The 21,970-nt window shown below is 50.7% G+C and overlaps 1 protein-coding gene across 1 annotated transcript; it reads right to left on the bottom strand.

Annotated features, from left to right (window-relative positions):
* Window positions 1–9,825: 9,825 nt before the first annotated feature.
* Window positions 9,826–21,102, bottom strand: IL23R (interleukin 23 receptor; the record flags this gene model as incomplete). Its single annotated transcript, XM_079536397.1, has 15 exons — window positions 9,826–10,452; window positions 10,906–10,996; window positions 11,956–12,052; window positions 13,030–13,080; window positions 14,687–14,770; window positions 15,412–15,609; window positions 16,399–16,597; window positions 16,802–16,884; window positions 17,606–17,753; window positions 18,458–18,603; window positions 18,719–18,873; window positions 19,521–19,644; window positions 19,724–20,017; window positions 20,348–20,483; window positions 21,049–21,102. The coding sequence occupies 15 exons, from the start codon at window positions 21,100–21,102 to the stop codon at window positions 9,826–9,828; spliced, it is 2,487 nt and encodes an 828-aa protein (XP_079392523.1).
* Window positions 21,103–21,970: the final 868 nt, after the last annotated feature.

Consider the following 21,970-nt stretch of genomic DNA (forward strand, 5'->3'; position numbering starts at 1 on the left):
TCTCAAGCCTCTTCATTTTCTTCTCAAGGGAGAACACATGCTATTTCTCCCCAAGATGCCTTTTTCACTTGCTGCATTCCAGCAGCTGTAACAGCCCTGAAGTCCTGCACCTCTTTTGCAGCATGAGCTCCCCAATGTGCTCCTGCCAGCCAGGCAGCCTGCAGAGGTGCTGGTGTAGCCCAGGGCACACAGCTCAGGCTGCCTGCATGCCCAGCCTGCTGTCTGCCCACTGCTGCTGCCTACCCGGGGTTTCTGACGCTGCTGAAACCAACCAGCCACCTCACATGGGTGTCACCCCAGCCTGTTAACCACCCTTCGTCCCATCTGCCTTTTAGCTCTGTCACCTCTAAGCAAACAGAACAAACGCAGAACAAGATCTGTTTCTTTGGGGAGCAGAGATGAAGAAAGAAATGAAGAAGAAGGGAGGGGTAAGAGACAGGATGGAAACGTCTGAGGCTTCCTAGAGCCCAACACTGACACTTTCCTCACCTTTTGCAGGTGGATTTCTCTCCCCTCTCCCGTGGCAGACTGCTGTGGCACACATTCGGATGGGGCAGCCAACAGCTGGGAGAGCACCAAGGAGATGGAGTTAAGGACACACCAATGAACGGCGAGGAGAGAAGGAGCAGGTCTGCAGCGTAGGGAAACCCTGCTGAGAATCCAGAGCCAGATCCGATGTCCGCAGCGCAGATGGGAGGACGCAGCGCTCCCGCTGTTGAGGACGCGGGTTCTCTTCCACTGACCTGAGCAGGGACTTCCTACAGATTCATACAAACGTTTCATTTAAATCCTCGAGTTCTTCGGATGGAAACGTTTTGCTGCAGCGCCTCGGCTCCACATCGACACGCTGACAGCAGCCAAGTCTGTAGGTGAGTCGTAAGTGCCGGGATGAGCAATCGCAGCCCCGCGCTTCTTCAGATAAACGCTCTGCTTTCCAATAAACTGAAATTGCCACTTTGACTGGGTAAACATCCTTCTCCTTCGCTGCCAGCAAAGCCGTGCCCCAGACGCCTGAGTGAAACCCAGCAGCTCCTCACGCAGCCCTCATACAGCAGCGGATCGCTATGGAAGCGCCCGCCTTACCGGCACCACGAGGAGCGCGCAGCGCCGTCGCGTTACACCCCCAAGTAAAAACGGGTTTATCGGAGGCCGTCGGGAGCACCGAGATCGGGAGCCGCGTTTACCGGGGCCGCCGGCAGCGCAACGGCGCCCGGCCGAGGGTCGTCCCGCCCGGCTGAGGTAAGCGGCCGTTAAAGGAGCCCCGCCCGCGGGGGTTTGGCTCTCGGAGCATCGCTGCCCGCCCCGGGGCGCTGGGCTCAGCTCCGCGCGTCCCACACGTGCATGCGGCCCCAGCGGCCGCGCCGCTCCCCCCGAGAAGGAACCGCGCAGCAGCAGCGCAGAAGCCCGCAGGCGCGGTGCTGGGAGCCCGAATCGCGCAGCCCTGCCCGGAGCGGCCGGTGTACGGGAACGCGGGGCTGGAGTCTTGTTCCTCACGCCGCTAACGGCCGCCGCCGTATCTGAGAGAATTCCTGATGAAGGAGGCTCCTTGTTGCTCGTTTTGCTCTCGGCTGGATGTGGGTGACCGCCGTTTGGTTAAGGACAGACTTTTGCTGCGCTGAATGTTGAGCAGAGGGAGATATTCTGCAGAGCCGCGGCCGCGTGTGTGAGCCGCAGTGCCCCGCTCCTGAATCACACCGTAATATTCACCCTTTTTTTATAGGCAGAAGGAAATGCTGACAAAGCTCACCATCCCGTGCACTGCATGTGTCTGTGCCCTGCGAGGCTCCAAATATCACCAGTTTCCTTTTATATGTCTGTCTAATTTCCCCTCTACCTTCTTTTGGCTCATGCTGCGTTTATACCTTCCAATCACACATTGTAAAGCCAGGGTCGGTGTATTTTAAAATAAGACTCCAATAGAAGTTTATATGGCATCACATCTCTCATCAAGGCCTCATTCATTGCTTTGCCCCGCCGGGTGCCTTTAGCTTCCATTTCCAGAAGGTTTGGCAGCAGCAGCCACACACTGTGCTCGGCTGGCACCAGCAAGGCTTGGGCTGTGTCTTAACTGGTGGGTGATGCACTGAAGGGAAGGTGCCCCCCAGGTGGCCCAAGCCATCAGAACCCTGTGTCACAATGGCAGGAACTGAACTGAGAAACACCAATCCACTGCCCACCACGAAATGCAGTTGCTTTTTTTGTTTCTGCTTGAGGTTCAGCAGCAAAATCTGCTTTTCCGTACAGTTCTTTCTCGCTGAGTTGTGTTGAAACAGAGTGTGTGTTTCCAAGAGCTGTCATGGAGCAGTTGTTGATATGCCAGGTGTTGCATAAACCCTCTGCTTTTCTATGAGGCTTTTATATGGAGTATTTCATAGAATTAACAGAATCATTAAGGATTTGCCAAGTATTATTTTAACTGTTACTGAATTCCGCAATCTGATTTGCTTTGCTGTTGCTTGTGAAGGTCTTCATGTGCAGAGCATTCCTCCAAAGCAAGAGAACAAAGCTGAGCCTAAAGTAACTCTGTGTCATCTCTCTCAAGTCTGAATTAAGACACAGTGCTGCAAGAGCAAGCACCACCAAAAGCTTAACCTTGTGCTTGACTGCAAAAATAAGATTGAAAGGGCACGGCCCCTGCTGCAAGTGGAGATATCGTGTGCTGAGCTCTGTACCAACCTCCCTGCACTGCCAGGGCTTCTTGGGGCAGAAGGTGATGTCAAGGGAAGTTCAGAGTCATCAGTTCTCTGAGCTGAGGTGGTGTCTGCAGTTCTAAAATGCAGCTTGGGAAAGCACCATCAGTGTCTGACATAAGGTGATGTTTGGCAGTGATGGTGAGCACGGGCTGTGGAGTATTTGTAGAAAGCAGAGAGGGCCACGGCAGAAGAGGCCAAAGGAAAAGGTTCTAACACAGTACTGTTGATGGTTGCAGTGTCAGCTCCTAGAGCCCAGGCTCTTTGCCTTCTGAGATCCACAGCTGCCAGGGGTGAGCAGCAGAGCTGTTCTTCCACTGAGTCAGTTCTCAAGGGAGAAGTTTGTAGGATCAAAATGAGAATGTGCCAAAGCAGAGCTGTACGTGCAACACATATGGCAACCTGGTGGGTGCAAGCTTACTGGCAGGGGGAGAATTACAAACTGTTGTATCAGATATTTACTGCCTAAAACAAATTGTGGTGATTACAGAAACAGGGGAAGGGAGGGCTTCTCTCACAGGTGGGATATGAGTCACAGGCCTGGTGCTGCCAAGCTTCCAGAGGTATAAATCTGAAAGGAGTCACCATAAGTTGTGAATAATGTGTTGAGGTCAAGGTGCTGCATGCTTCAACTCACTTTTATGATCCAATGAACGCTGGGATTAGAGAAAAAGTGTGAGCAAAGAATATGGATTTTCCTGAATATAGCAGTGGCTGGGGGAGGCTGGGGGGAAGGGAATCGGATATAAATGATACAATGGAATGTGAATTTATGCAATTGGCAATTTCTGCTCAACTGCTGGAAATGAAAGATGAAATAATTTACCTGGGATCAAGTTATGTGTAAAAGGAGACTCGCAAAGCAAAGCAAAGCAAAGCAAAGCAATGCAAAACAGAGAGCTGAGAAGGGCTTAGTTGGCCAGTGCCTACACTGGGTTTGTAAGGTAAAAAAAGCTATCTAAAAATGCAATAAGTTCCAGATATTGAAAAGCCTCCTCTTTCCCAAATATTTTAATGAGAATTGGAGAAAGTTAGAGCTGATGAGGGAAGAAGACTGGAGCTGGGTCAGAGAACAGACACCGGCTTGTGTTAAAGTTATTGCTAGAGAACACAGCATTCAAACTCAAAAGTGAAATCAGCAGATGCAGACATCACACTCTGGTTATGTCGAGCTGTAGATCTGGAAATAACCTTGAGAAAGAGCAATTGTGAAGGAAAGGTACTGAGTCATCAGCAACAAAATGATAAGTGAGGAGGGACGGCTGGCTGCGAGTTAATTACTGAATGCTTGAAAAACCATGAGAGACAATGGGAGCCGACCCCCAGAATCTGCTGTGACTGCCATCAGTGATGGGTCATGAAAGGTAAATGGTTGCTTTTTCTCATGCGTTGGTTTCATGTAAGGGCTGCTTTTTTTGTGTGTGCTTCTGCACATCCAATGGTGCATGAGGCAACACCAAGGCAGTGGTAATGCTTGAGAAGCACAAGTATTGGTATTGTAATTATGGTCAGTGTAATGGTTTGAGCTGACTACAGATCAGAAGCAGCACTCTCCTTCAGGCTCCACATTTCAGCGAGTTGTGTGCACATCACAGCCTCCTTCCTTTCCTTTTCTCTTTAACCCTCTTGGTCAGCTTTGCTCACTGGCCTCCCGGTTCCCACGTTAGCAATAGGTTTCCTTGCCCTTTCGTTTGAATGCTTTTCTCCAGGCAGTCGTTTCTAAAAGTTTCCTTCAGGGCCCCATTCAGCGATCTCTTTTCTGGCAACACTGCAGTTTGTGCAGCTCCCACCCTGGTGATGGAGGCCCCTGTGCTGGTATGAGCTGGTGATTCAAAGCAGGAAAACGCCTGGCTGGAAAGCAATCCAACTTACTGTGCAAGACCACGACTCACGTCGTAGTAGAAGAGGAAACCCTAACTGTGGTTGAGGAGAGCCGTGTCAAACCATGGCTGAAGCTGCCCTGTGCTTGCTCCCTTCATCCCATCTGCCTTTCTGCCCACCATACCTTCAGTGAGCTTCAGCTGCCCACGGTGCAGGGTAATATTGAAGCAGCTGCTACAGCAGTCCGTGGGGTAACGATGACTTGTGTGTCTGTTTCTTCAGTGTTCCAGGTAGTCCAAGTGCTGGGTTTACAGCTGTTGTTCACACCAGTGAGCCTGCATTTGCCTTTGCCTAGCAGAATGAAATTGGTTACTTAGTTCTGCAAGCACAGCTGCTCTGCCTCCTTGAAACCAAGCAAAGTGTGGCTGAATTCACTCTGAGATATGAGTCCAACAGGGCAATTCTAGGGAATCCTACGGGGGATGCAGTGTCATACTGCATCTTCTATGAAGTTAAGAATGATGGGGTTTTGTTGCTGCTGTTTCCAATATTCTTGTGGCAAGATTAATTCCCTTCTCTTAAGGAAGGACTTGGCTTTTTTGGTAAATATCAGTCTTGAAATCTCCTTTGATAGATCGCTTCTACAATTTGTGTTATATCCACTGTATTTAATGCTTGCTTTGATCTTTTATCACAGTGCTGCTCCCGTTGTTTTACAAGTATTATTTCTAAAGGATTTGACTTTGTGATGCTAACATTCACTGAAGCCATTGAAGACGTGAAACCACAGCCTCGCTTCTCACATCCTCTTCTACAAAATTCACATTTAGTTTCAGTCTCTGCTGCTGTGCTCAGTCCTCCGACCCTTTGAAAAACTACTCTTCCCTCTTAGGGAGTGGATCCTCCTGAAGAATAGCAGTGATGAGACGCTTCAAACAGAGTATTTTTAATTGAACCTTCATACGGTCATTGCATGACTATTTTACCTGCTGGCTTTTTTCAGCTGCCTTGTTTTCAGAATGATTTTGCTGATTGGGGCATTTGTTCATAGCGCTGTTTGCAGGTCCTGATTGCAACCTGGGCTTTGGTCTTCTGTCTTTGCATCCAGAAATCCCCAGTTTGCAGCTGTTATTTAGCTATGTGAACCTTTACCTCCAGTTTACAGTCTAATTTTAGTCCCTGCGGCACATTTGTAGCTAAATCTCTCACAATTTACAGACAGACAAACGTTTGTAAACCTTTCAGCATGGAGTAGACAAGCAAATGCACGTGCAGAATGCAATGAGCAGCACAAGATTACTCACTGAACATTTCCATTATCTTTGTATTCTTGTACTGTTCCAACTACTGGATGCCACATGGCGTGTTTAGACTCCAGAGGTCTTATTAGAAATAGTAATCATTGCTGTCCAGATTTTGTGAGTGAGCAGCTGAGGCAATCTAACTTGCTGAAAGTCACACAGCCAGTGGCTGAGCTGAGAGCAGCAGTCATCTCCTTTGTGCTTCAGTTGCAGACAGCATGCTGTGTTCTCCAGGAGAATGCGTGGTATGGTGGCTGTGCAGCAGCGTACATGATTCAAAACTGTAGCTAGTTCTGCATATTTAATGCATAACTTGCCGTACGTTTTGTTTCAAGCACACCTTCTGAGGGGTAACAGTGTGCAACAAGGCCCAGAGGGGCAGTGTCAGTACCTCTTCCATCTCAGTGTACGCTGGTAGAAGTTCACACTTGATACACTCTATGCTGACACGATGGGCTGGAGATAAGAGCTAGCAATGAATGGCTTTGCTGTGGTCAGAGCCTGTTCAAGCTTTGAAAAGATTGCTTTTCATTTTCGTATTCCTTTTTTCGTTTATTCTCTTTTGCCATATGAAAAGATCCTTTTCACTGAGGTTAGTTTGAGCAGCAGTGAGAAACAGCACCGTGGTACATCTGTGTGCCATGAACTATAGTGCCTTGAAATTTAATTACTTTACATTTAAGTGAGTGGCAACTGATGTGGATTGCACAAGTAACATTCTCATCACTGAGCTCTTTCAGACGGTGGTGAGGCACTGGCACAGGCTGCCCAAGGAGGCTGTGGATGCCCCATCCCTGCAGGCATTCAAGGCCAGGCTGGATGTGGCTCTGGGCAGCCTGGGCTGCTGGTTGGTGACCTGCACACAGCAGGGGGTTGGAACTGATGAGCGCTGTGTTCCTTTGCAACCCAGGCTATGTTTAGATGACTCTGCAGTCTCACGTGGACCAGTGATAGTTATATGAGACAGTTATATATCGGTGCTTGTTGGTGTGTATGGTCCATGTGTGGGGACACTAGTTGGCATATGGATCCTCTGTGTGCCTCCGAAGTACTCAGAGCCCATGTTACAGTCATGGTGAAGAACCCATGCAACTCAATGTCAGACTGGTAAATAACCTGTGGAACTCACTGGCACGCAATACAGCTGCCAACAACGTAAGCAAGCTTAGAAAAAGGTTTTGAAAACATAAACACCAAGAACCAGAGAGCATGTCATATTTGGGGAAGAGGTGAATCTGGAGATGCTAAAATAAGTGTGTTAAGAATGTCACTGCGATTTGATTACGACTGCTGAGCCATCCATGTATTCAAGGTTCCCGTGACGAGGATCTTGGTGTTGTGCTTGCACGACAGCTACTTCAGTTCCTGGCACTCAGGATGCTGGGTTTTACCACTCAGTTCTGCACTTAGTGGAAAGAAGGCCCAGGCCTGATGAAAAGGCCTTTGCAAGGTCAAAGCAGGCAGAGATAAAAAGCAGACAGAAGAGCAAATCTAACAAGTCGATCATGAAGCTGAGGTCGTGACGTGGCACTGGGCTGCTGACAAAATGAGAGCTGCCCTCACGCCCCAAAGCTCTTGCTGCCAGAGGCGAGCAACACAGGCATCTCCAGACCTAATCCGTTACCACCACCTACATGGGTTACAAGGGAGAGGGGGAGCCGTACTGTGTATTTTTTTGTCCTTCTTCCATTTTCTCCTGGTAAGCTGCCCGTATTTTTTGGCTGCAGCATTCACCCGTGCAAAGAGACAAATCCTTCCGTCCCGGTGAAACTGAAGGCAGCTCTGCTGTTAATGTGCGTGCAGTGAGACAGGGGTGAAGGTTTCAGCCCCAAACCACCGCGTGCGATGGGTTCAGCAGGGAAGGAGCCGACCTCCTCCTTGAGCACTGAAATGCTCTCAGGTATCTCTCCTAGCGTGACAGCCTTCAGCCAGCAAGCTGCAAGGTAAGACCACGCTTTCAGTGCTGGTATATGGAAGGATGAGCATTTCCACGCAGCAGTAAACACCCCACGTGTTGTGGCAGCTCAGGTAACGCAAGCAGCTCAACTCTCAGGATGTGGACATTGAAAAAAATACCTTCCACACCTCACATTCTGGCTGCTGATTGTATGTGGCTGTTCTCTTACAATTTCCTTCCTGCACAGGCAGCAATCACTAATTTTAGACTGGCTTACATGTGAGAGTAGCATTTCAGGCTTGGAAACGGTTTTGCTACTTGCTTCTTAAGAACAAACCTATCCCATCTTTCTAGGTGACGTGCTGCTCTGTGAATGTAAGTGACAGATGGCAGAGCTCTTGATTGCAAAGAGGAAGCAACCATAGCACACAACTATTTTGGCTTGAAGGTGTCCAGGACTAAATGACAAAACTGATCGATTTGTGCAATAGCTGTTAGAGAAAAGCACACATTGCCTAGCAACATTCAAAAGGAAAATTATAATCTCTAGGTTTTGATGCCAACAGTCATCAAGTGGGTAATACTAGACAACTAATTACATGTAGGGTAGCATTTATATTAGCTTTGTAATTCTTATAAAAACATTCTGAGTCTTGCTATGACTGTTTTACAGCCTTTGGCTTGGTAATGCAGTCAGGTGATCTTGTTTCCTTTTTTCTTTTATTTTTTTACCGTTTTGTTCATGTCAGCCTTACAAAATACATCCCCTGCGTGTGTTCCCTGCAACGTGCGCAGCCAGCTCCGTCACCCTGAGCTGGGTGAGATGCACAGACTCCTCAGTGAGTGAAATCACACATATTGACACGCAGTTCAGAGGCTCCTTTGTGCTACCTGTTGTTAGCAGTGCTGCAGTGCCCAAGGTCCTGCTCTGAGCAGCATGGAGGAGGCTTCAGGACCAATGCCCTCCCCTCGCTGCACCCTGAGCCCCATACAGTGCTGCCTGCATGGCACTAACTCCTGCCCACCCCGAGCACACAGCTCTGGCATAAAAACAGTCTTTGCTGTGATAAGAGGTAGGAGGGAAGGACCAGTAGAACAAACCATAGGGAGAGCATTGCTCATGGAATGCTCAGCCACTTTACAGGGTATAGTAAACTCCTTCTATGCTCGTATTCCTTCAGAGCATTTCAAGTGTTTCCTTAAAAGGTTGGGGTGATCAGTCAAAGAAGTGATAATAATCCAACCTCTCACATTCCCAGGGTGTTTCTGCTTGCCATCTTGCAAGGCTACCTCTGACATCCTGGGCAAACTTTTAACTGCTTGCAAGACCACTCAGCAGGAAGAAGACTCTGATATTTTGTTTTCTGCATCTCAGAAGATCCAAATTTCCTCATATGCACTGAATAAATGCCATTTCTCTCTGCCATGTTCTGCTTCGTACAGTGCAGCAAAGCCAAACCGCAGACAAACTGACATGAGGTGATGAATCCTTCATCCAAAATGAAGAATCTGCCCAGTGACAAATGGAGACAGAGATTTTCAGCGGGGCTGGCAGGCCAAGACGATGAAGGTTTGTTCTTACCTGATGGATTTTTTTCTTACTGAATGGAAAGGAAAATGAAATTGGGCTATTCTGTCAAACAGAAAAGATTTCGTATGGTATCCATGGCTGCTGCATGATGTGTAAATTGTCCTCATTGTAGTGTCTCTTCATTGGGGGTGATCCCAAGCTATTTTACACACTTCAGCCAGAATACCTCAGGGATGGTTTTATCCATCTTGAAGGCAATCAGCTCCAGGTATTTCATGTTCTGTATATTTAACAAGAGAGTGCCTTAGGCTAATAAATGAAGCAGAATGAATCCTGTAAGAATCACCTGCTCTGTATTTCAGTTCCTACTGAATCCAAGCTCACATTCTTGTGTTTGTAAAAACATGAGGTAAAATTAAAATGATGTTTTACTGGCCAAGGCATCCAAAAGCTATTTGTGGTCAGTTAAGGGGGAGAGTTTCAGATCTGGAGTTTTGTTTCGGCTCTGATGTTTGAAATCCCAAAGGCAGATATGTGTCACGATGGGATTGTCACAAGTCTGTGGGCTTTTAATCACAGCTTCTCTCAAAACAATCTCCCGATGCTCTGCGGAAAGCAGGTCTGTATATCCACAGATCCTCCATTCGTTGCCCTTAAGCAAGAAACCAGCTCATCTGGAACCAAGGTTTGTTCCTGAGCTCCTTCACTGTACAGTGTTTTTTCCCACTGGTTTTCCAAAAGTGTATTTTGTTCCTCCTGGGCAGAGCTGAACGCGTGGTTTTGCCCGCTTCTGTCGTTGTTTAAAACCAGGTTGATCTTATCCAGCAGGCAGATCTGGGGCCCTTCAGCTCCTTGAGCATCCCACAGGTAGCTGAAGGGGCTGCTGTAGTCTCTGAAGAAAATGCTTGTCTCTGGTTCTGGAGCCGGCGTGTAGGGCTGTATTAGGCCGATGTTGGCAGCTACATATCCCAGTGTGTTTGCATCAGAGATCTGGGGTTTGTAGTCACCGACCTGCTCCGTGGCCGTGCTGTGGGGGGGTGCTGAGCTCTGTGGGTGCTCCACGTTCTCAGGGACCACGCTGCTGGGTTCCTTTTTGATGTCCACCTTCTTGTATCTCTTGTGCCCTGACAGCTCCTGTATTTCTGTAATTGTGGGGTCACTGTTATCCTGGACCAGCCCACTGAAAATGCTGCTTGTGAATTCACTCTTTTCCTAGAAAAGAAAAGGATGACTGCACTAACAAACAGGCAAATGTTACCAGTAGGAGTGATATCATGGGAGGACCACAAGGGGGAAATGGGACAATGACTTCTTGGTCTTCATCTCAGCATCCTCTCCTCCTCTCTCCTCCAATCACCACCACAAAGCAGATTACAGTGAGATGTGGAGAACAGACAGAAGAGCTGCACATCTCTGTGTTTACATGGACACCTCGAGGTCAGCTTGATTCGGTTCTACTGCATGAAATTTATATCGAGACAAGGTCTAAAGTTCAAGCTAAGCTGGGCTCCGGTGCCCCGTGCAAATGGGAGGAAAAGGATTCTCTGAGTTCTACATCCCCTAGGGCTGAACTCTTTTCTTGTCCATATTTCTCACACTTACAGAGTGATTTTCCATCTGGGTATTTGTAAGTGAAAAAAAGCTGGGATGCAGTGGCGCAATTACCTGGAAGGACTTTATCACCCTGCTGTTTTCCACGTGGGGGAAATCTTCAAGCAGCCATTTTGGCAAGACCAGTGCCACTGCTGCCTTAGTTCTTCATCAAAAAAAGAGAGAGAAAACAAGACTTAGTCTATTTTGTTGTCACTCACTTGTCCATTCTGGATGAAATCGTCCCCAGGGCGGTGGGGGAACTCCAAGCATGTTGATCACTCATGGCCTTTGTGGAAGGCTCAGAAGCATTGGGTTTACAGACCCTCGTTCAGGTATGTTTTCCTATTTGAGTTCTCCATCCTGCTGCTCTGGGTTCCATTTGTGGCAGTGGCGGAGGGTGCTCAGCATAACAGTGATAGGACAAGGGGGAATGGCTTTAAACTGAGACAGGGGAGGTTTAGGTTGGATATGAGGAGGAAGTTTTTCAGCCAGAGGGTGGTGAGGCACTGTTCACAGGCTGCCCAAGGAGGCTGTGGATGCCCCATCCCTGCAGGCATTCAAGGCCAGGCTGGATGTGGCTCTGGGCAGCCTGGGCTGCTGGTTGGCGACCTGCACACAGCAGGGGGTTGGAACTGATGAGCGTTGTGCTCCTTTGCAACCCAGGCCATGCTGTGGTTCTATGGTAATGTCACACTGTGTGACACTCCCCAGTCTCTGCCAGTACCAGGGTGCAGATGTGAGGGGCAGCCAACAGACCCTGCAAGGGACAGCATTCTCTGCTCATTTGAAAGTAGCAGAACCAAATTCTAGTACAAAACTTACATAAAGAGAGCTGTGTTTTTCCTCTCTCTTCTTTCACTCCCTCTGTATGCACTGTATAATAACAATATATCATGTGTCCCTAAGCCTAGCTTCAATGGGGGAATCATTTTTGCTCTTTCAGTTGTTTTCTCCCATGCTGTGGAATTCACAGGTATCCTTTTCTGCAGCAATGTGATCAATGGGTGCAGCTGCCCTCAGGGAGAGCAGAGCACAGAGAAAAGGATCTGTAGTTAACTTTAAAGTATTCTGGAAGAAAAGCATGAGTTGGAAATAAGGAAAAAAATGTGACAAAAGTGATACCTTTTCCTAGCTGATTTTTTCAACATCAGAATGACAAGAACCACAGATAATATGATCACACTGACACCCATTCCCAGGAAGAACCTGATGTCATCATCTGAAAAAAAAAAAAAAAAAAAAAAAAAAGGATAAAGAGGGAAAAAATTAATCAGGCAGCTTAAAGATGGCGTTTGTGGTCTGATTCCTCCCTTGTGAATAATTGTGCATCCACAATCAGTCACGCTGATCTCAACTCCTCGCATTCCTGTTGCTGTCCCTACAGGTTTACCCTCAGTTCTGATGCCTGCAGGAAGAACGCCTGCATTTAAAGCTGGAGGCAGTGAAGCACCAGGCTGAGCACTGAGGGCCCTTTCCTGTGCAGATGGGAGCTGTAGGCAAGTAATTCTAAGAAGTGTGGTCATTGTGTTTAACCATTTCCCACGCAGAGGTACCTTCCAGAAATGCTCAAGTGAATTTTTCAGTTCACGTCGGTTTTGTTTTGTTTTAAATATTGAAACGGATCATAGCATAACCTTTACCAGAACGCATGCAGAATACAACTGCAGTTAGAAAAATAGATGGGAAAAGTTTAAATAAGTCTTTGGCTCAGATTGTAAGGGCACAAGTCAGGCACTGTCAGGCTACTGCGTCTGCTAACATTCCTTCTCATAGGCTGGATGTGGCTCTGGGCAGCCTGGGCTGCTGGTTGGTGACCCTGCACATAACAGGGGGTTAAAACTAGATGAGCACTGTGGTCCTTTTCAACCCAGGCCATTCTGTGATTCTATGATCTTTTATTTTCCTTATTTTCTTACCTCCAATTTTCCAGAATGTACATTTTATTACATGTCTCATAAGAAAACAAAGCTTAAATTGCAGGATGATGCGTGTTCTGCTCACTCTGCTCACTGCTTTCTCACTATGTGGCTTACTTTCCTGTCAAGTGAAAATCTCTTTTCTGGCTCTGACCTCTCCAAAATATGTGGAGTTTTCTCCTTTCCTAAATCTCCAGATGCCACACTTGCTGCTCTGGCCAAAATTTTTCTGCTCAAGCAGAAACTCTCGCTTACCAAGGCTGAAATACTCTGCTCTTACCATGCGAAGTCTCCTGGTAAATGATGTCCAACATCCTGTCCTCCGAAGAAACTGCAGCAGAGAGAGGAAAAAATGCCCATCACTTCATTTACAGAAGTAAAGTGGATGAAGTAGAAGTTATTGTTTATTTTATTCATATTATTTAGAAAAAATGGCTTCCAGAAACATCATGCCCCTCTGCAAGAACCACAGGCTGATCGTCCTTAGGCTGACTGGCTTTGATAAGGACCCAGCTAACATCCTCATCTGCAGTCTTGGAGCTGACAGAGACAATTCAGAACACCCAGCACCAAGTCCTGAGCTCATAGGCTGCTTGAACCCACCTGGTAACTTCTACAAGAGTCACTGATCTGTGAGTTTGGACTGATTTGGATGATAAGGAGTGAAAACCATTTGGAATTCACAGTGATTTAATGAACCAACGACTGGTGGTCAATGCACTGAGCTTGTCCAGGCCTGGCAAAGCCATGCAGGCACAGAGGAGAAACACCCATCTGAATTCTGCTTTGCACCAGCTCCATAAAGACCAGCACAAACCCACAGGGAAAGCCTTCACTGCTTTGTAAAGCTATCTGTGTGCAGTTCTCCCTTCCAAACTCTGCCTACATGGTACTGTACCAGAGAGGCATGCAGCAATGTCAGCCCTGGTGTCCAACTGTATTTCATGTCACCAAGTTGGCACTGGGCTTTGACCTGAGCTGACCCGGCTAATGTTGCAGCTGTTTCAGCAAAGCTGTAACGCAATTCACTAGCAAAAATCAGGGGCAAGAAATCATGGAAAAGGTCTTTAATTTTGTAGATTTGAGACAAATGCTTTTCCTAGCAAGTACTTCAATTCCCTCACCCAGAGCAGCTTAGAGGGAGAGCACACTCAGCTCCGCATTACAAAGCAGCCCTTGGTTATATGGAATTGTGGAAGGAAAGTGCCTGAGCCAACAACTCAGCAGCACTGGAATGAAGCACTTGTGGAGGACGGTGTCACACTCGCATATTCAGCTTTTAAACAGCTCTGGGGCTGCTGGGAGGTGTCTTCTGCACTCAGCTTTTGGGCTGTGCATGGCTTGTCCTGGCTTAGGAAAGGGCCATCAGGATGTCCAGCTCCTGAGGACAGTCACAGCCTACACACATTGCTGGAGATGAGAAATAGATTGTTCTTACTGTCTCTTTTAATTGGCCCATGCTCTATTTAATATTAAATACTTTCCAGAACTGAAGCCTGCCTACATCCAGCTCCAGGTGAGATAAGACTGGCTGCAGCTTGGCCGGTTCTCTGTCAAAGTTGGGTTTGTTTTGTCTTTACTTTAACAACTGCCAAACAGGGAAAGCAGCAACCTCATCTGCTCTGTCCCAGAAAGGGAGAATGACTCCAGTGATGTATTTTGTAGAGTAAGATGCAATTCTCAGGTGCACTGTTAGAGATCTGTGCATGATAGCAAGGAGTATCAGCTAGAAAAGGCTTTCATAGAGGTGTGTTAAAGTCTGCAGTGTGTTCTGCAGCCATAAGATTTCCTTCTAGACCTTGCTTTTCTCTCTGGTCCACGGCAGGCTTTTACCTCTTGTTTCTAAAACTACAAAAGTGGCAGACTGTGAGGATACCACCGAGCTGAGCTCTGCAGCTCCACCACAGCAGGCAGCAACTTCTACACACGGAGCTCACCTTGGCCAGAGCTTGGTTTGCTCACTCCGTCTGGGTAGGCTGCATACACTGACACGCTGATGTGGCTTCCTGCTGCTGCATCCTCTGGAAAGAAGCAATAGTTGCCTTTAAGTAGTATCTATTAGCTGCTTTTAAAGCTGTGGATTTGCTCAAGAGCTTCCGATAGAGCAGTGAAAGGAGAGGAGGTGTGGGGTTTACAGATGAAAGAGCAAAGGCTTGGCCAGATAACTGTTTAGGAAGTGCCCTGAAGCCAACGAACACCAGAATGAAGGTGGGAACCAGGAGACAGGTGGGACAGGTCTGAGATCTCGCTGCTGCTGGGCTCGCAGGTTGGCCATTGCAGGGCCATGAGCCCTGGCCATTACAGGGTGAGGAGATGAGCTGAAGTTGCAGCCTCATTACATCAAGTGTTTTGCCCTCTCTCTCTCTGTATAAATGCACATCTGTATTTCTGTGCTTTCACAAGCTCCAGGGATTACCCTACTTTCACTCCCTGCCACCTCGCTCATCTCTTCCTTCTCTTTCTCTGCCTCTATTTTTCCTCCTGGCCTTCACCTGTGGGACCAAATGCCACTGGGTGCCCTCAAGTCTTCTATCACTTCACTCTTGAATGCTCCCATGCTCCAAAATCAAGTGGGCAGGGGCTCAGTTCCAAATGAAGTATTGATTTTACAACACCTTGACAATCTGCACCCAACAGCAAAAAGGACTCTTGGATATCTTACCTTGGATGTAGGTGTGGGTGTCCTGGCCTGGGACTTTCTTCCAAAAGAACTCTTCCTCGTGGCTGTATGGAGCTGTACAAAGCCACTCCACTATGAACCAGAGTGGGGGGGTCCTGCTGTGCCGGGGGGGCTGCCAGGCCACCAATATGGTGCTCTGGTTCTTGTGCTGCACATCCACAGCCAGTGGTGGTGGGAAGGCTGCAAAGAGAGGAGGTGGCATGGGGACCTGTAGTGAGAGCAGTGAGATTGGAGGGCTGCTGTGCCGGAGGGGGTAAGAGCTGGGGGGCAGGGGGGGGAGATGTTCTTGGAAGCAGTGATTTAATATCTCCATCTACGTCTGTCTGTCTGTCTCTATATTTGATATTGAGATATACACACACACGCATGCCACACAAAAGCATGTGTTCAGTTTTGTCATGTCTCCTCCGTCTGAAATGCTTTACCTGACAGATTTACAGGAAACCCGTGTGATTCTGATCAGGAGGAGATTAGAGAATTTTTTCCACCTTGTTTATACAGCAAAGCATCTATTTAGTCACACTCACTGTTTGTCCTTCATTTGAATGGGACTTTCCCCTCCCATTGCTCACAAAAAGAGACATTTTCAAAAATAGGAAAGCGTGGCTATGGGGAAAACCACAACGTGTGGCACAGGGAGCCTGAGGCACCCAGAAGCCTTTCCTCCCTTCATGCCTGGCAGCTCCTGCTCCCAGCCTGGACACTCTGGCTATTTTGGGAGCTGCGAGCACGGATGGTGCCCTGCCAGCAGGACAAGCTTATTTTTAAACTCATTGCTGCAGCTTTCGGAGGCGAAGCGCTGAGCTGTGCTGCTGGGGCATCTCCAAGGACTGTGGCCTTGTCTGGAGGACACTGCGTTCCCTTGGCAGACGGGCTCCGCTCTCGCTTTAAACCCACGTGCGTGCACGATAACGTTTCTCCCCTCGCCATTCAGATAAAAGGCCGAAGCAGGCGAGCTCCAAGTCCCACCTTCCGGGCTGGGGTCCCGGCGGAGCGGCACACGGGCGGGGCTCGAAGCCCCCCGGGCGTTGTAGGCGGTGACGCGGAGGTCGAGCAGTGCTGGAGGCAGGAGGAGGCTGCAGGCTGCGCTCGACGTGTTGCAGAGGGGACGCGAGGCTCCGGCCCACACGACGTAACCCAGGATGGGTGTGCGAGCATCGCGGGGCGGCTGCGGGGGGCGAGAGGTGGGGAGGGGGATGGAGTGGGGATCGTGGTGGGGATGGGGATGGGATTGGGATGGGTCCCCGCCCTCTGATGCCGTCGTCACCGTCATTCGGTCGCTGCGGCGAGCGAAGCGTTGCTTGCTACTGCCCCATAGTGTTTGGAGCTAACGTGCTAAAAGAGAACAAGAGCCGCCCCGAAAGGGCCTTACCTTGATCAAGACTGTCACCTCGTGGCTGCCGTTGGGGAACTGCCGGCCCAGCCGCCGCCACACGTCGGGTGCTGCCGCGGGGGCTGCGGGACACAGCCGGGACGTGCCCTGAGATGCCCACGTCGGAGCATCGCCTGCGTGCCCATTTCTGGCTGCCCTGAGTCCCCGGGCCGGACTGTGTCACACCGTGGTGACGGTGTGTGGGAAAGGATAAGAGCTGCCCTGGGCTCCTCGCCCTGTTGCTGCCGGCCAGAATATCTCAGCTGGCTTCACCCAGTCCCATCCTGGTGCTGATAGCCCAGCTTCAAAGGGGAAAGGCTGCCCTGAAGGGGCTGGGGGACCAATCATAGCATTGTAGAATCGTCTGAGTTGGCTTTTAAAAACCACTTGGTCCCACTCCCTGCAATGAGCAGGGACACCCACAGCTCCATAGGTGCTCAGAGCCCCATCCCTGACCTTGGGTGTCTGCAGGGCTGGGGCACCCTGCCTCTATGGGCACCCTGTGCCACCGCCTCACCTCCCTTAGTGTAAAGAACATTCTCCTTACATCCCATCTAAATCTCCTCTCTTTTAGTTTGAAGCCATCTCCTCTTATCCTATCAAGGACACATCCTACTGAAGAGTCTGCCCCCTTCTTCCCAATTTACTGGAGGAAAGCAAGCTGCCGAAGATGGAAAAATACACCAAATCCCCCCTTTTTTTGGAGTCTGCACAGCTCAGCACTTCTGCAGTGACCTCAAGAGCCAGACAAGCCACCACTGCACACAGCACAGCGTGGCCCTGCAACGCCCTACCACCACTTACCAGCCTCAGGTGTGCTGTAGATGAAGGGCAGACCCCAAGCACTCCAGGGGCTGCCCACAGCGCTGAGCCGGCACCGTGCCTGGAACACGTAGCTGGTGGCACTCTGAAGCTGGTGTCCACGCTGCACTGCACTGTCCCATGCTGTCACCTGCAGGGCAAACAGGCAATAGGGCCACCACGCTCACCTGGGGACGCTCAGCCCACTGAGCACGTGGTGCTGCTAAACCCACAGTGCAGCCCAGCCTGGGGGTCTGCTGCTGAGGAGAAAGCAGTGGGTGAGCACAGCCGGAGAGCGTGAGCACGTGCCCATGCTTGGCACAACGGTTGGGCTTTTTCAGGTTTCCCTGCGCCACTTTGGAGCTCATGGTGGGAATGATCTTGGAGGTCTTTTCCAGCCTTAATGACTCTGTGATTCTTTGATTCATATGCATTAAGGTCAGGGGAAAGACAACTGAACCCATTTAACCCAGGACACCGCAGAGCTCTGTCCCACTGGCACCGGGCCAGTCCCCCATTTTGGCAGCTCTGCTGAGTGCTGGGACTGAGGGTCAGCCATCTGCCAGCCCCAGGGAGGGTTCCAAAAAGGATCTTGGTGCAGTTTGCCCAAGTGTAGTTGTGTGTGTGTTGATGAGGAGGGAATTGATTAAGAGGGTGTTTGCTGAGCACCACCAGTGGCCTTTTTGCACCTTGCCCTTGCAGAGTTAGATAAGATTTACAAATATGACAATGTCTGCTTTTTGCTTAAAGAAGCAGAGTTAATGCTAATGGAAGGGATGTTCTACCCACTCTGCTCCCCAGGGACCCCAACCCGTGGCTCTACAACAGGGCCTTTGGGGCTCAGTGCCATCTCACCTGCCACTCCGCAGCACCCACTGCCTTGTGCCGCTCCTCGCAGCGCACGTCCTGCAGCTCCGTCTGCTGTCGCCAGTGGATGGTGGTGGTGGGAGGTGACCCCGCCGTCGTCTCTGCACTCTCAGCCAGGGGCACGGCGGGCACCACTGCAGGGAGAGCAGCAGCCATCAGACGGGTATCACAGCACCGTGTGGGCACAGCATGCTGGAGATGCCCGTGGTTGCAGCCCCAGCGCAGGGCACGGTGTGTGCCGTGGCGTACCGAGCTGCTGCAGGTCGAGGTGCTGAGGAGCTGAGCGTGCCGTGCCCAGTGCATTGCTGGCCTGCACCCACACCAGGTAGTGACTGCTGCCATTCAGTGCACTCAAGGGCACCGGTGCATCCGTGGGGAACACATCCTCCTGCGCCGTCTGCGTGCTGTGGGGCAGAAAGCAGCCACGCTCAGAGCCCTGCATGGGGAACAGTCATCTCCAGAGCTGCAGTTTTTCACTCTTCAAGTGAGCTAGCAAATCATTTTCTTTGGTTCCTGGCACTGCTGCATGGCATTCATGTTTCTGCTGCAGGAAGGGAGTTCCCACAGCTCGCTCAGGCTGCAGGGTTCAGAGTTTGCACCCCAGGGGCTCCTTTGGTGGTTCATCAGAAAACCCACACAGACTGCACGTAATTGAATAGCAGAGTGGGTTGACAATGAAAGCCCAGTCGCCTCACACCGTGGGGGCTTGGCCTTGCATGTGGCACAGCATGTGTAGGGCTAGGGCAGGAAGGCCACTGGTGTACCAGTCCTTATTTCCTCATGGCATTTTTGTTTAGGTGCTTGGGCACCCCTAGGTTCATGCTGGGAATGGGGTTGCTGTGCCCTGAGTGCTGGATGCCCAAGGAGGCTGTGGATGCCCCATTCCTGCAGGCTTTCAAAGCCAGGCTGGATGTGGCTTTGGGCAGCCTGGGCTGCTGGTTGGTGACCTGCACACAGCAGGGGGTTGGAACTGATGAGCATTGGGGTCCTTTTCAACCCAGGCCGTTCTGTGATTCTACGATCTGGTTCCCCAGTGCCTGTGTGCCCCTACCTGCGCAGGTGGAGGCTGTAGTTGGTGTGCAGCAGTGTCGGCTGCCCGGCGTCCCATGTGCATGCCAGGCTCCCCGAGCGCTCAGGGATGGCACAGCTCAGGTTGGCGGGGGGGTCTGGGGGGTCTGCAGAGAGGCAGCATCAGCATCCCCACCTTCAGCCCCACCGCTCCCCCATCACCCCTAACCCCACAGCGGTACTCACAGCCGGCCCAGAGCTCCGTCCCGCAGATCACCTCGTTCCAGTAGCTGTTGGGGCAGCGGGCGAGGCAGGTGATGATGCTGAAGGGCAGGCGGAAACCACGCAGCTGCAGCTGGGCCGCACTGCTGTTGAGAAGGCGTGGGGGACCCTCGGGGGCTGTGAGGTTGAGCAGGATGGAGAGGCTCGCCCACGGGCAGTCCAGCGCCGAGACACAGGTGATGGAGACGTTGGAACCCATTGGCACCACTGAGCCTGGCTCGATCCTCACGTGCCCCAGGCACCTGATTTGGGCAGCACCTGCGCAACGCTCACAGCTTCAGTGCAGCCCCCCAAGTGCAGGGTAAAGCCCGTGCAAGCAGCTGGTGACTCATTGCTCAGCTCGGAAACAGCCTCACCAGTTTTACCTTTTGCTCTAATGCTTGAATGACTGCAGGGAAATAACGCATAGACTGAAAGCTCTGATCCCTGAGATTACAGCAGCGCCCTGACTCGTGCTATCAGATTGGGGCTCTGCAGCAGCACTGATAAAGCTCATGCTCAAATGACATCAGCTCGATTTGGCTTTCCTGGAAAAGGCACAGCTATGCCATGCCGTGCTGTGCCATGCCGTGCTGGATGGCCACTTACCTCTGCCCAGGATGCAGAGCAGAATATGGAGCACGAAAGCCTCTCCGCCTCCCGCCATGGCCTGGGCTGCGGCTGCTGCCTGTGCGGGGCATTGCCTGGGGATGAGGAAAGGCATCAGTGCTGCCAGGCACCCAGCCTGGGGTGCTGAGGGCAGTCGGGGACACTGGGAAGCCAGCCCCCATGCCCAGTGTGGCAAGAGATCTGATGGAGCAATGGCTGCACAGCTGGGATGGAGATCAACATTCCACTGAAACTCAAGGAAAAATAATTTTGCCATAAAGGTGCCGGGGCTTGTGAGTGGGCTGCTGTGGAGCCTCCATCCCTGGAAACAGCCAAACCCACATGGCTGTGGTGCCATGGGATGGGAACACCAAACTCTCCTGATGTCCCCAACCTCAGACCCAGCAGGGGCTTTCCTACTTCTCCAAGGACACAAGCTCATGGCTCCAGGCTCCCCTGAAGTTCCCTGCACTCCCTTCACCCTCCTTCCCACCTGGCTCACTTCTCCCATCCCACTGTACCCGCTGGCCCTGGGGGCAGTGATGAAGGGCTCCTTTTTGGGAACGGGGCACAGAATCCACTGTAAAAGCTTCAAAACAGCATTATCCACCCCGAGCTTCGAAAAGCTTCAAAGCAGCACAGTCCATCCCGAAACAACCTCCCAAATGCAGCTCACGCCTTTGCATTTCTCCCCCTGTTACCTTTGGGATGTGTGCGCTGACCTCATTTTCTTCAAGCACAGTGAAAGCATTCATAAGGAGCAGCCAGGCGCCAAACTGACCCAGGGAGGGGCTCTGAAGGCCTCCCAGCTGCCCGCACACCTCCTGCAAGTTGGAGCAAATTAAAAGAAACAACACTCGTGGTCTAGGAAGAACTCTGAGCAAATAATAAATGCTCACGGCAGCCAGTTGCAGCGTGAAGTCACAGCTCTGCTCCTCAGGGCATTTCTTATGCACACGTTTTCATTCCAATTTACAGCACTGGCAAACTCCAAAGCCAGAAGGCACGAGAGCAGTCTCGTCTCCAGATACGTCTCTCTGATCCCATCTCTGTTACAAATCCCCCAGCACCCTGTTGCCGAATAGATGAAAAGCAAAGAGCAAAGCAGAAAGAAGCCATCTCAGCCCTCAAGCCTGCAGATGGTTACCGGGGTCAGGAGCACGCGGGAGCCGAGCGGTGACAACAGGAGTGGGGCTGCTGCCCCACGGCGATGGGATGGGGACCCATTGCAGCCTCACTGCTGGTCACAGCGAGCAGCAGCAGCGACTGCCAGCAGCACTGACCTACATTGCGTGCTGAGAAAGCACAGTTTCCACTTTGAGTCAGTCCATGGGAAAACCCAGCATCCCTTAAAGCAACAGGCTCACGTGTGTGCTTCTTGCCCTCTTGCAGGATGATGTTTTCCTGGCAAACTCCATGATTTCGTTACGCTCGTCTCACTTTGTGCTCTGCAACAGACACCTCACGCTGCCATCCCCACCACTGCGGGGGCTGCCGAACCCCAGATTTCACCAAGGAACTCTTTTATGTCCTGTGACTAAACCCCAAAGCCTCCGGTGACACAGCCCATAGGAGCGGGGCTGTGCGTGCCCATTCCTCTGCTGCTGTTTCCCAGTGCACAGG

Source organism: Tetrao urogallus (genome assembly GCF_951394365.1).
Source record: "Tetrao urogallus genome assembly, chromosome: 5".
Lineage (NCBI taxonomy): Eukaryota > Metazoa > Chordata > Aves > Galliformes > Phasianidae > Tetrao > Tetrao urogallus.